General features: G+C 36.3%; 2 protein-coding genes across 2 annotated transcripts in view; one reads left to right on the plus strand and one right to left on the minus strand.

Moving 5' to 3' along the window:
• LOC134845311 (alsin-like) overlaps window positions 1-1905 on the minus strand; it is a 63959-nt gene extending 62054 nt beyond the window's left edge. Inside the window, exons 1-2 of the mRNA XM_063862285.1 lie at window positions 1263-1905; window positions 131-981 (exon numbers count right to left, since the gene is read on the minus strand). Coding sequence (XP_063718355.1) covers window positions 131-981; window positions 1263-1787 — 1376 coding nt within the window. The 5' untranslated portion in view covers window positions 1788-1905. The remainder of the gene's footprint in view (window positions 1-130; window positions 982-1262) is intronic.
• Window positions 1906-2450: 545 nt separating this feature from the next.
• Window positions 2451-11956, plus strand: LOC134844185 (ras-related protein Rab-7a-like). Its single transcript, XM_063860750.1, has 3 exons — window positions 2451-2869; window positions 7011-7220; window positions 10938-11956. The coding sequence occupies exons 1-3, from the start codon at window positions 2708-2710 to the stop codon at window positions 11175-11177; spliced, it is 612 nt and encodes a 203-aa protein (XP_063716820.1). The 5' UTR covers window positions 2451-2707; the 3' UTR covers window positions 11178-11956.
• The last annotated feature ends 1510 nt before the right edge of the window (window positions 11957-13466 follow it).

Raw genomic sequence — 13466 nt, forward strand, 5'->3', positions numbered from 1 at the left:
AGTGGACAAAGTTGTTTACGGGAAAAACCCAGTGTCTAGTACCCGATTGCAATACCCTTGCTGATAGCAAGTGTAATAAGTTTAATCGAAAAGTCTCAGGGTGATAAAAACCACAGATAAGAGTCCTAACTTTCTTAATCCTTTCCTTGTTAGACTGGACACTCTATTGGTCACTCTGATGAATGAACTCCCCGTATTGGACAGAAACTCTGCCGTGTCCTGGGCGATGGAACCCGACTTCACGAACGGATTCTTCAGTTTCCTCCTCGTGGAACCCTTGGGCGGATGTGAAGCCACAGCCGAGTTCTGAATGTTTCCAACAATCGCACTCGTGTCCTGCTCGGCCAGCTGACTGTCGCTCCGCTTCGTGCTTCCGGAGTGCTCGAAACGGGCATTGATGTCTTCCAAAAGCGACTTGGCTCTGTCTTTTGATTCGTTTATGAGAATACTTTGGGTTCTGGACCTGTCAGCAGGTCTGCCTCCTGACGTATAATCTCGCCATTGCGCATTGACATCCATCTGCGCTTCTTTGTGTAAAAAATTTCGAATAGTATCAGGGTTCAAGTCGAATCTTCTAGCTGTGGATTTGTATCCATCACAATCGACATTTTCCGACAAGCTAGAAAACTTCTTACCAATATGGTCCAACTCTTCTTCCGAGCTCGAATTTTGAATGTTTTTACCATCTAATCCTGTTTCCGAATTTCTTCTAGAACTTTCCAAACTAGTCTTGTCCGGCGATCCCAACGCCAAAATTCCAGTGTTACCCAGTGAAAAAACACCCTCGTCGGCACAATCTTCAAGCACTGATGAGGTGTTTAGAGACAAAACATTGTGATTACAATGGGGACAACTGCCAGCAACCAGAGAGTAGCTTTGGCCAGAGGAGTCGGAGACACTTGATCTGGAAGGTGAAGGCTGAATCACAGACGAAGGCCGCGATCCAGACTCAGATCCAACTGCTGAAGACGCCTGCTTGCTCTGAAAACCACAAAAAAAACACTGCTCAAAGTCAAGCTCCTGTTTCGAGTGATCAATTTTTACTTGCATTTTATTGCTCTGGAAAACTATGGCTTTACAGACCTCAGCTTTTATTTCGAGCAACATCTTCTCAAATAAAATATCAGACTCACCAATAAATATCTATTATCGCTTTGGTATCATTTAAACATCGCATCAGTTTTATTTCGTAAATTTTCTTATTGTATCAGATGCTTTTCGTTGTTTTTTACACTTTCAAGACTGCCAAAAATAAATGTTACCTTTTCACATAGAGCTGCACTATGATTTGCGCCAGCTGCAACTGCTACTATTTTCGCTCCGACTAACTCCTCGACGACCTTAGGCTGACAGCTGTTTGTTCTCAGTCCATTTTGGGGCGAACTTCCCCAGCCCCATAATTTTGAGTCTTCGCCAATCGCCAACGTGTGCTTATCTCCCGCCACTACCTCTATTATCTTCGGGTCGTCGTCCGGTGGAACGACGCCTTTACATTTTATGCACACCAAACCTGGATCTGTGAACTTGACAAAAGTCGGCGCCTGGACATCTTTGTCAAAAACTCCTGTGCCACATTGGCCAAATTCGGAACTACCCCAGGTGAATAACTCGCCGTATACAGTACACGCAGTGCTATGAACTCCACCACATGCTATTGACGAAATGCCCTTCCCGAGAAGAGCCGTGACAAGCATAGGCTCTACCGCCACTTCACACCTCTCGATTCCGAGTTGTCGTCGATTGTTGGAGCCGACAGCGTACACCTCCTGGTCCGATGTCAAAAACATAACATGCCGTGCACCTATTGAGACTTTGAGTACATTTTTACTCTCTAGAATTCGGTAAGATTTTGGCGAAGTGTTCTCGCCGTATCCCTTCCATAGTACTAATTGTTTCTTCCGATCGGACGCAGAACTCATCTGAAAAAGCCCGAAAAATATCACCTAACAAACCCTGATTGTATGTTTCAGACAACACAAACTACTTGTATGACAGCCCATCCGGATTTTCAGGTGCTGTTATTTTTCATCAATACGAGGTTTTGTATGAGCTGCCGCATTATGCACTTTATGACTCATTTACAATCTGACGCACCAGAGAGTTATTAACGCCTGAACTCATAATTACGCCTTAATTCATAGATAGATCTATAACTTTTGCTAAGAGTGTCGAGGGACTTCCAAAAGATACCCTTAAGCTCCAAAACAACCATGTATTGTGATTTTTTCTACGCGATGTCAAACTTCAGACAAAATGGGCCAAAAATTCAGTTTTGCAAAACGTTTAGAACGTTTTGATCATTAAAGTTGTTTGTAAATAAAGCAAAAACCATCCATGTATTCGTTTTTTATTTAATACTTGATGCAATTGATTTATGCTGTCTGAAACGCCTGGTAAATAGAACTTGTCTATTGGATATATTCGTACTTTTTAACAATCTATGTTCTACATTTAGCGATAAATTTAAGTTACTTCATGATACGGCCAGCTAACTATGATTCGAACAACAAAGAATAACGACGATACCACGTCACTGGTTATTGCAATTCATGAAAATTAACTCAAAATTTCATGCTGCCCACAAAAGTTGTATCTTCTCATCCAAAAATGCTTGGGTCAAATATTTACAGAAAAACGAATCCATAATCCATGAGTTTGTAATTGTAAGTTAGTCAAATTCTAAAATCTGCACGATAATTAAGTCACGATGGAGAAGCCAACAGCTGAGAACAGATTGGGAGACATATTTGAGCAGTGCAGCCAGGAGACCAAGTGTCTACAGTGGTTCAAAGTGGTCTTTGTGGGAGATTGTCACGTGGGCAAAACGAGCATCATCAAATCATTCTGCAAAGCCGAATTCAACTCCAAAGTAAGAACAACACAGTTTCAGTCAATACACTTATTTTTCGTCTCTAGTTCCGCTTTCGTCTTCTCCCCCACCCCCCCCCCCCCCCCCCCCGTTTCGTTTTTGAAATACTTCCAAGTCCTGTTCACGTGGTCCAATTTTACACATTATCCACATAATACTGACCTCCGATTCAACCTAGCAATATCAACAATAAAATCGTCAAAACATTAATTAAATCTGGCGGGGAAGCTTGGAATAGTGTGACAACCTAGTAATCACTTGAACCTCAACGTTATCTGAGATAAAGAAAACCTTCAGCTTAAAATGAGCTTCTCGTCGGCAATTCTGTTGAACATACATGTGCAGGAAACTTCCCAGCGAGCAGATCTGTTTTTAGAAATTATGTTTTCACCTTTTTCCTTCGGTCAGCCATTTTATATTTCCATCTCTGCTAAAGCCTCGAGAGTTTTCCTCAAAAGAATTTGATTCCATTTTCATTCCGATAACTCAGTTACTTCATTAAATTTTCAATCCTCAATCAAAAACTGCACGTTTTAATTTGAAAACGCTAGCTCAGGCCCAATTAGCAACTTAATTTCTTAATTCATTTGATACGTTTGAAGTATTAAAACTCGTTATTTTCCCGACTTTCGCAAAGTGAAGGAAAATTTAAGCTCGAGATAATTTTTCTCCGACAAAAGCCGACTTTAACTAGCCATTTTTGACAGAATTTTTTAATATCACCACAAATCCATTGATGTACCCAAGCTCAAAATTTAAAACATATTTCACCTGTAATTTTTTCGCTAAGCTATCGGGATTTAAAAATTGCAAACTTAACTAAAACGCGCTAAATATTTCGTCCTACCAAGAGAAAGCGGTTAAATAAATCATTCCAATTGAACTGAAGCATGCAATTGGGTTTTATTATCACGTAAGCAGACGCAAAACTTCTCACTCTGTTCTGAACATAGCGTGCAGGGGATAAAATGAGAACATTTTTTTCATCAGGACACTAAAAAGCAGTCGGAACAACCAGGGCTTCGCCTTCATAAAAGCAACCTTTTTTAGATTAGGTAACAAAAAAGGTGCTATTACTGCTATTAATACGTGTATAATAGATATGAAACCTTAAAAAATTTCCGCACAATGCTAACCATTTGATAATTTCATTTAAAAAAAACAGTAAATTTTACGCATAGCGAAAACTTAAACACTCATGTCCGTAAAATAAGTTTGAGGCCTAAGTGCGCTTTAAGTAGCATCAGGTCACCAGTAATATCACGAGTAACAAACTTAGTCTCCATAAATAGCCTTGTAAACTACTAGTTGCATAAAAAACAGATTATTTTTCAATTTGAAAATAAAAAGCTAAAGAACCCGTATTTCGGGGAAAAAAACATTTTCGCGAGCAAGATGGGAACGTTTGGTCAGAGAAAAAACTCAAGATTTGCTTTGCATTATCGGAATAACCAGTCCAAAAACGATTCGGTGATGTCTAAAAGTACTTCTTACCAATATGAAAAAACGCAGCTCAAACATGTATATTCAAGATTTCTTTAACATGTTCGTTTGATTAAATAAATAAGCTCAGAACTATCGGAGTCGTTTTAGAGAAAATTGACAAATCTAACCTTTCCAAGACCAGAGAGAATGCGGTGGGGTAAAGTGAGACCAGGGGCGGATTTAGATACTTTGATACTTTTTCAGAAATCCATCTTTGGCCGACCGACCCTAAAATTTTTCTAAAGGCGCCAATATATACTAACTTTGAGGGGGAGCGCGCGCCAAAAAAACGCGATTTTTTTGTCAAATTTTTTCAAAAAGTGCCCAAAATGGCTTTTTTGACTGTTTTTTTTTAAATTTGCCTGCGGCGCAGAAAATTTTGCCAAAATAGGGGAAAAACAGTGCTTTGGGAGAGCTCGAAAAATGAATTTGGTGGACCTAAAAAAAAAGGTCGTCAAAATTTTGGAAAATTTTTTGAAAATCCGCATCCCCCCCTCGAGAAAATCCTAGATCCGCCCCTGAGTGAGATGATCAGATCATGCAAGCAAACAGAGAAGGAGCTGATTTTTCCATTACACTGCTTGGTGTTAATCAACAAAAAAATTCCGAAGTGTCACAAAAAACAATAAAATCAAAATATCAACCCACAAACATCCATAAAACCTGTATTCATCAAAAAGCCTAAATTTTCTGACACTGCTGACATGAGTGAAATTTTTTTTTGTCAGAATGAAAAAATATTTGGATAATTAGCTTGAACTTAAATTCGTTTAACGAAATATCACTGCAAGCAATTCTGGGCAGAGGCTAAGCGGAGCCTGGCACCAACTGCGATACAAGATAAAGATAGCATGGAAAGCTAGCCGAGTTGACCAAAAGCAAACATTCCAGTGATTTCAAGCTGCTAACCTGAAATAGACCTATGTTTCGATTTGATAACGCTTGCTAATCGCAAAAATATCTAACTATCTTTTTGCGTTCCCAGATTTTTTGTCGCATTTTACTGTTGTAATTTCAAAGCTATGTTGAAATAAATTCAGAATCAAAGACAAAACAAATTGAATATTTTGACACAGAGGCGAAGCTGAGCTTCGCACATTTTGCCATACAAATATGAATGACTATGAAATCAAACGGAAAAAAAATTGCAACAAAAGTCCAAAATATCCGAAACAAAAATGCCTGAACCATTAGAAACTTTACAAGGAGCTTTGGGAATGCTATCCAGAAGCCGTTTTTCAAAAAAAAAGTCCTTTCTGCGAAACTAAGCAGACAAAAATAAGCAGACAGACAATATAAATTAGCCAAAGTTTTCTGTTTGCAAGAAAAACAAGTCTCAACTGGAATCTAACTACCAGATTTTGTCGTCTCAAGCATGGAGGTTACAGCAACTTGGAATAAAACTGAACCCTCGAGCTACGGAAACTAAGCCGACAAAAATAAACATACGGACGATAGTCCGAAAGAGCATAAAACTCCGTTTGCAAAAAAAGGGCGCGGCCGGATTCGAACCGAAAGCCGTCTCAGCATTTTTACCGTCTCAAGCAGTTGTTTACTTCTACACCATAAAACCCTTCATGCCGAAAAAAAAACAATCAAAATAAAGCTAAACTTAATAAAAAAAACTTCAAGTCCCTTTTCCCCTCTTTTCGGACGTAATGACGCAATAGGAGGCCGCTAGTCTGTATTAATTAAGCCGAAATTTATAAAGCCAATAGTAACGACGAAACAAAAAGAAAACAAAAGCTATTTTAACCAATCGAGCTGCTAAAATTACAAGCAATGTGAAAAGCAGATTTCGATTCGGCCGGATTTCTAAAATGCTAAAAACAACGGCAGTGGAAATTGTTTACAGCTAAAATAAACGATTCATAGATTTGGCAACTAAGCGGACAAAACATAAGCAGGCAAATAATAGGCCGAGATTTTTTGAACCGGAACATTTACCGTTTGAAAAAAACTGGTCCTGGTCAGATTCGAACCCAGGACCTTTGCCGTCCTAGGCGTACCCGAAATTGGTACCTCTTTGACTCTTTTTATTCAATCAACAATTACGCTGAAACTACATGGTAAATTGAAAGCAAATGATATCAAACGCAGCCTCTTATCTAGACCAACAAAGTTTGAGAAGGATAACATTTCCTAGAAATTGTATGAATGAAAACAATTTGGTTCACAGAGGCGAAGCAGGCAAATAATAGGCCGAAATTTTTTCAAACCGGATTATTTACCGTTTGAATTTAGTCAGACTCGAACCCAGGACATTTGCCGTCCCAGGCGTATTCGTTACCACCAGGCTAAGTGTGCAAGAGACGCTACAAAAATTGAACTCATTATGAACCAAGGTACCACCAGGAGTCCAATTGTGGACAAAGTTGTTTACGGGAAAAAAAAACTAGTACCCGATTGCAATACCCTTGCTATCGCAAAGGTAAAAATTGGTCCAATATCTTTATTTTTTAGCTATAGTTTAACATTTTTAGCCAAGCTCTAACTAATCAAAAATCTAAAATTGAACAAAAACGAATTAGAAGGGCAAAAAATTGACACATAAATACTACAAAAATTAGAGATAGAAGCAAAATTCCCATGGCAAGCGCCTAGACATTCAAACAAAACTGCTGTCCAACAAATTTCACCACTTGCCATATTTCAGTACACGCCCACAGTAGGAGTTGACTATGGCTTCAAAGTGGTGGACAATAGTCTCCGAGTGCACATGTGGGACTTGAGCGGCAACTCCTTCTTCAGGGACACTCGCAATGAACTCTACGAGGACACTGACCTCTGCATACTCGTCTATGACGTCACAAGTCGCCAGTCATTCGAGTCCCTAGAAACTTACTGGCTTCCCGAAATTCGAAAGGTAACATAGCAATTACAATTTATTCTTCAGAAAAATCTCCCAAGTTTCCAGAAAAACCAAGATAGAAATCTAGTGAAACGATATCAACAACTGCTCTACTCCCCCTGTCACAATAAAAAACTTACGATTTTTTTTTTCACGCCGTCACATTAATTTTATTTTTGATGCTGGTAATTGAGCAATTGCCCAAACCCAACAAACTTAGTCTCCATAAATAGCCTTGTAAACTACTAGTTGCATAAAAAAAAACAGATTGTTTTTCAATTTGAAAATAAAAAGCTAAAGAACCCGCATTTCGGGAAAAAAAACATTTTCGCGAGCAAGATGGGAACGCTTGGTCAGAGATAAAACTCATGATTTGCTTTGCATTATCGGAATAACCAGTCCAAAAACGATTCGGTGATGTCTAAAAGTACTTCTTACCAATATGAAAAAACGCAGCTCAAACATGTATATTCAAGATTAAACCACTCACCACTGCATCTTAACTGAGAATCGACTTACTGAATTTCTCTACTCATTTTTGAAGACCCAACACTTGATTCCAGAGCAAAAACATAAAAAATAAAGCTATTGATTGTGCAAGTAGCACATACAATCTGGCGATAAAGTTTTTCACAAACAGTAAAAACTTGCAACCATTTTAAATGATTGAAATGGAACCTGGATCAAAAGAAAATATCATGCTTTGCTTTCGCACGTCTTTTGAATGAGAAATGAATAGGTGCTCGCTTTTTCAAATATCATACTGAAATTGGTTTGTAAAAAATTTCGCTGAAAAAGAAAACCAAATAATTGGAGCGATTGAAAAAGACAACTGTTTAAGTTTGGTGTTTTTGAATGCAAAAAAACGCAGTTCAAAAAATGACAATAATTTATTCTAACTGCGACTACTGTGTTGCTTTAAATTATCCGGACAAAACGCATAGCACATTTAAATTGTGTTTTTCTCAGTCTTTAAGTACAAAACAATTGCTTTCCGTAGCCCACAAGATTAAATTTTTGTACATTTTAGGAAGTCATGAGCTAACAAAATCAATTTTTGGTTAGTTTTCTCGAGACGGCAACTTGGTTGTATGATTTTTTTTCACTCTCCTAGTAATCAAAACCCAGGGTTAACTTGTACCAGTCCATGATTCAGAGCTCCAAGTTTGGGCACAAAATATGACGTTCCAATTGTCCGTAGTTTTCGAGAAATCGCAATTTTTTTTTCAAAATTTTAATATTTTTTTTCTTTTTTTTGGAATTATTAATACACTTAAATTGCGTACAATATTTCCAGCTTCACATTAAGAATAATAGATAGTTCATTGTTTTTGTTTTTTCCCTAAATTAGGAAAAGTTAAAATAGATAACAAGGAAAAAAAATGTTTCCTCTTTTATTGATAGTTTATTTATTGTTTATAAACCAAACATGGGTAGATTCTCTTTCGACATGCTTTTCTGTTAGTAATCCTCTCTATTTTGCGTATGTGTTTATTTTGATTGATGTTACAAATTGAAATATATTCACAATTATAGAGAAATAAATTCTTCTTCTTCTTCAAATTGGGTTGATTTTATGTGAAAAAGGATTAGCACCACAGTTACTTAGATTTTCAGCAGAACTAATATGGTGCAATTGGTTTTCATAAAAAATCAGGACCAAAAATGTACACTAAAATTGATAATTTTTGGTTTTTGTAAGTCAGTCAAAAAATACGCCTAAACTACCGAATAAATTGCCGAGAAAGTTATATAGAAGTGAGCATCTTATGTAGCCCAACCGAGAATATACCCTTCTAAAAAAACTATGCTGCGTAAGAGGCTCACTTTGATTCACTTTTGTCAGTAATTGACTTGATAGTTTTGGAGTAATTTTGATTGACTAAAAAATCAAAAACGATCATATTTTGGGGTAAAATTTTGGGCCCGAATTTCGTAAAACAAATTGCACCATATTAATTCTGCTAAAAATCTAAACAAGTTGGTCTCTAACGTTTTCCCCTCAAGTCAACCCAATTTGAGAAAACGCGTTTTAAATTTTACGTATTGTGCGTTTCGTCGTGAAAATTTGAATCAGCACTGAACCGCCACAAACCCTCAACTTATAGTGAAACCTAAGGATATTAACCAAAAAATAGTTGCGCGAATATTATTTGGTCGAATTTCCGTCGAAACTCGAACTTTTTGGGATATTAGCCAAATAAAACTCGACTGAATTCTGGCTTTATCTAGAACTTTTCGTAAATTCAGCAAAAAAAAGTTGCTCGGATTTTACGAAAACACAACTTTCATTTTTTAGACGCTTACAAAACAAAATTAGGTATAATTACCGAGACAATGAAAAGAACTTTTATACAAAAAGTATTTATTGATTGCCAAACACCAAAATGATACCAAAAAACAAATGCAAAGCATGAAGATCGCTGGAAAAATCAAACTATTGTGGGCTAGTCTCCTGAACAAAACTTGTAAAAAAAAAACGTGTTTAAACTTTTATGTGACCTCCTAGTGCACCTAACTTGTCGCCCATCGCGCATGTGATCAAAGTAACACTCCACAAAAAAATGTTGACTTACTAAAATCTGCAGTGCAATATTCTATGGTTGAATTTTCTGAAAGTTCAATTGATTTAATGCTAGCCTAGCCAAATTTATACTTGCACACGCTCACTGAGAACAGTTCGCTTGCGTTTAACTTTGTTTACGAATGCATATTTTGTACAAGGTCATGAAAACTTCAAACCATTGTGTTTTTCACTCTAACTTTGTCTTCGGAATTCATCTTGCATACCGCGTGGACAATTTAGACACATCCTTGATAAAATTGATTCAAAAAGTACTTCGTCAAAAACTATCATGCAGTGTCTCAAAAGATTTTCTGTTAGAGGAAAACAGCCAACATTTAGCTGGAACAGTTGCATTGAACCCAAGAAGACTACAAAAAGAATTGAATTTTTGAAAAAATCAACTTTCGAACAAGAATCAAATTTACTACCTTACAGCTTTTGATTTTCCAGAACCTTTTATGAAAGACCCAAAAATTATGTAAAATTTATCCAATTTACAAAACTGATTCAACAAGTACTTCGTTTAACTCCGCAGGAAATCTGAAAATTAATCCATTTTTGAAATTAGAATTAATTCAAATTTTTTGCGTTATACGAACTTTTTTGTTCGAATGGGTAATTTTCTCGAATGAATTTCAGTTAAAGTTTTTTTAAAATCAGATTTACAACCGAGAAATCAAATTCGATCGTAGGAAAGCATATTCACACAGAGGTGAAGCAGAGCTTCGTACCACGGGGGATTGAAAAATGAATGACTCTCACTACTTGCAGATGAATGAACCAACAAAGAAAATGGAGCTAAATTAAAAGAGAAATCAAAACTCAAACCGTGAAAACTTAAGTTTTAGCCAGAACAATTTTTTCTTTCTCCAAAAAAAAAATAATTACCAAGACCTATGTAAGAGTAATCACTATGCTCATGACTAATAAAAAAAATGAAAAAAAACAGGGCAATAGGCAGTTAGAAAAGTGAATATATGTAACAAAATCAACTGTCGACTTTGGAAACAAAAATATATCGCTTAAAGCAATACAAATTTCAATAATTTTCTAGCTTCTTCCTATGAAATTAACTCATTTTGAGAATACAGATGGTGTCATATTTTAAAGATAAAATCTACTTTCAAAATCACTTCTTTTGATTACTTCTAAATCACGTGTTTTAGTATGACATCGGAGATGCAATGATAGCGTGCGTGGGCAACAAGCGAGACAAGCTAGAAAGATTAGACTCGCCTTTAGACCAGGTGAAACTATCAGATGCTGAAACATGGTGTTTGAAGAGGGGATCAATCAGACATACCCAAGTCAGTGCTGCCACTGGTGACAACATACAGTTTGCTATGAGCGAGTTCATTAAATTACGCCTTAAAACAATTAATACAAAACTTAGTTTCAACCAGTGATGCGCAGTCGAAAACATTCTTCCAACATTACCCAAAGAAATTTATATTTAAAAATTCACCAATTTTTATTTATACTTTTATTGCGAGCAAAATACACCTTCATTCCGGTAATATCTACACACAAATTAAGTCTTCAATAGTCGACATTTACTTGGGCCCTTGCACTCATGCAATGATTTCACAGCAATCGATACAAACAACACACAAAATATTGAAATGAGTTACTTTGAACACGTTACAGGACTACGACAAATTAGCAATCGTCATCTAAAACGTTGTGGTTATAATAATTGTCATATCGGTACAATTGTACCTTGATCACAACAATACATCCAGCTGCTATAGGACAGAGTTACAAAACGTACCTACCAGTAATGACTAACCTTTCCAATGCATTTTCCAGTCGATCATCTGACGTCAGCTTTTTTGATGGTTTGAATGATTCAATAAACGATGAATTTATGAAGTTGCGAAATGATTATCGTGCAATAAGCAATCAATATAAGTTTGCATGCGCGATGAAATTCTTGCAATTAAGAAAACTCCGCCCCTTATCTATGATGGTTCTCTCTTCGAAGAGTATGAGATGAGTATATTTTTATTAGATTGATGCTAATCTCAAGTGTACAGATGAAGGTAGTGAATTCAAAACCTCAATTCAAATGAATTTTCACATTTGAGTTTTTGCAAAAAGCGAAAATACAAGAACTGTCTTATTATAACCTCTCTTGCATTACACTGTCTCTCTGTTCAGTCCTTTCTTTGTCGAAAAAAATTGATTGTCTTTTTGCCTCAATTCCATCGATTTAAATTATTAAACTAAATTATTGGTTCACTAACCCAACCCATTCACACTCATAAAAAATGAAAGATGCAGAAATGTGAAGAAAAAAATCTGGAAAACTGTTTCTCATTGCACAAACTTCCCGAAATGCATCAAGAAAAAACTAATACCTAACAGCAAAAAAATGAATCTGATGCAATCCAGTATCTTGGATTTGTATTGTACTGCTTGGTGTTGCCCTTATTTGCTCAAAGTAAATAAACTTTTACTTAAAGCAAAAAAAATCGATTTCCGTTATTTTTATAATCACATTAAGCTAAACAGAGCCGAAAGATGAATGGTAAAGGGTTAATGAGCTCAAAAAGACCGAAAAGCAAAGACTGATTTTTCTGAATAATAAAAATCTCTAAAATTTAAGAATCATCCTGGTCGACAATTTTTTGGTGAAGCAATTTTCAACGCAGAGGCGAAGCTTCGATTCGCAAATACAAGCGAGAACACAACAAAGAGCACATTTGAATGTTCTAAAAGGGGCAATAAGAAACAGTAAAAATAAGCTTCAATTTAGGGAAAAACAAAGATGTCGTGAAAGAAAATCAACTTCAACACAGAGGCGACGCTAAGCTTCGCACCAATTGTGATACAACACATACAAAGCTTGACCAAAGATCCGACTGGAAGCCGAAATAAAAATCGTTGAAAAAATTTGACAATTGATTTTTAAGTTGGCATCGAAACGAAGCTTACAAAGAAGTAACAAAGCCGATGATACTTGAGCAGACAGACTTTACAATTTTTTTAAATTAAGAAAACTTCAAAACCTCTAAATCCCCTTTGAAACAATAGATTAAAATTTTACCACTGACTCAAAAAGAGGCCGCTAAGCTGATACATTATCAGCCAAACTTTTAAGAGCCGAATGAAGAGAAAAAAAAAGAACAAAAACTGACATACTGAGAATCGGAGTAGCCAAATTTACAAACAACACAGAAAAAACACATTTCAAATAGAACGGGCATTTTAAATGCAGACATGCTCACAATTTGTCTCGTTGGCTGACGAAAAACAGATGAAGGGAGATGAACACCAATTGCAGTCATCCTGTGAACAAAGTTATTTACGTTCACAAACAACGTAAAAAAAATAAATATAAAAATCCAGTACCCGGTTGCAACACCCTTGCTTCTCGTAAGGTTGAAGAATAATTAGCACTGGAAAGCTACCTGAAGTCTAGTCGGGAACTATTGGGATTAATTAGTCGCTTCATTGTTCCGATCATTTGAAAAGTGTGGAAGAACTTTGTGTTCGGGTGTTTTAATTTTTTTCTCATTTTTTTTAATTTTCACGCAAAATCAGGTACCACAAAAAATTATCGGATTGGATCGAGTAAAATATCATATTAAAGCCCTTTCAGTTGTTTTAAAAATTGACAACTAAAACTTCTGAAATCACTTCTAAAAGGGCTTTTCATGACAAAAAAAAATCCAGAAGCTAGAAAATAACTT

Source organism: Symsagittifera roscoffensis, chromosome 4 (genome assembly GCF_963678635.1).
Source record: "Symsagittifera roscoffensis chromosome 4, txSymRosc1.1, whole genome shotgun sequence".
In the NCBI taxonomy this organism is placed as follows: Eukaryota; Metazoa; Xenacoelomorpha; order Acoela; family Convolutidae; genus Symsagittifera; species Symsagittifera roscoffensis.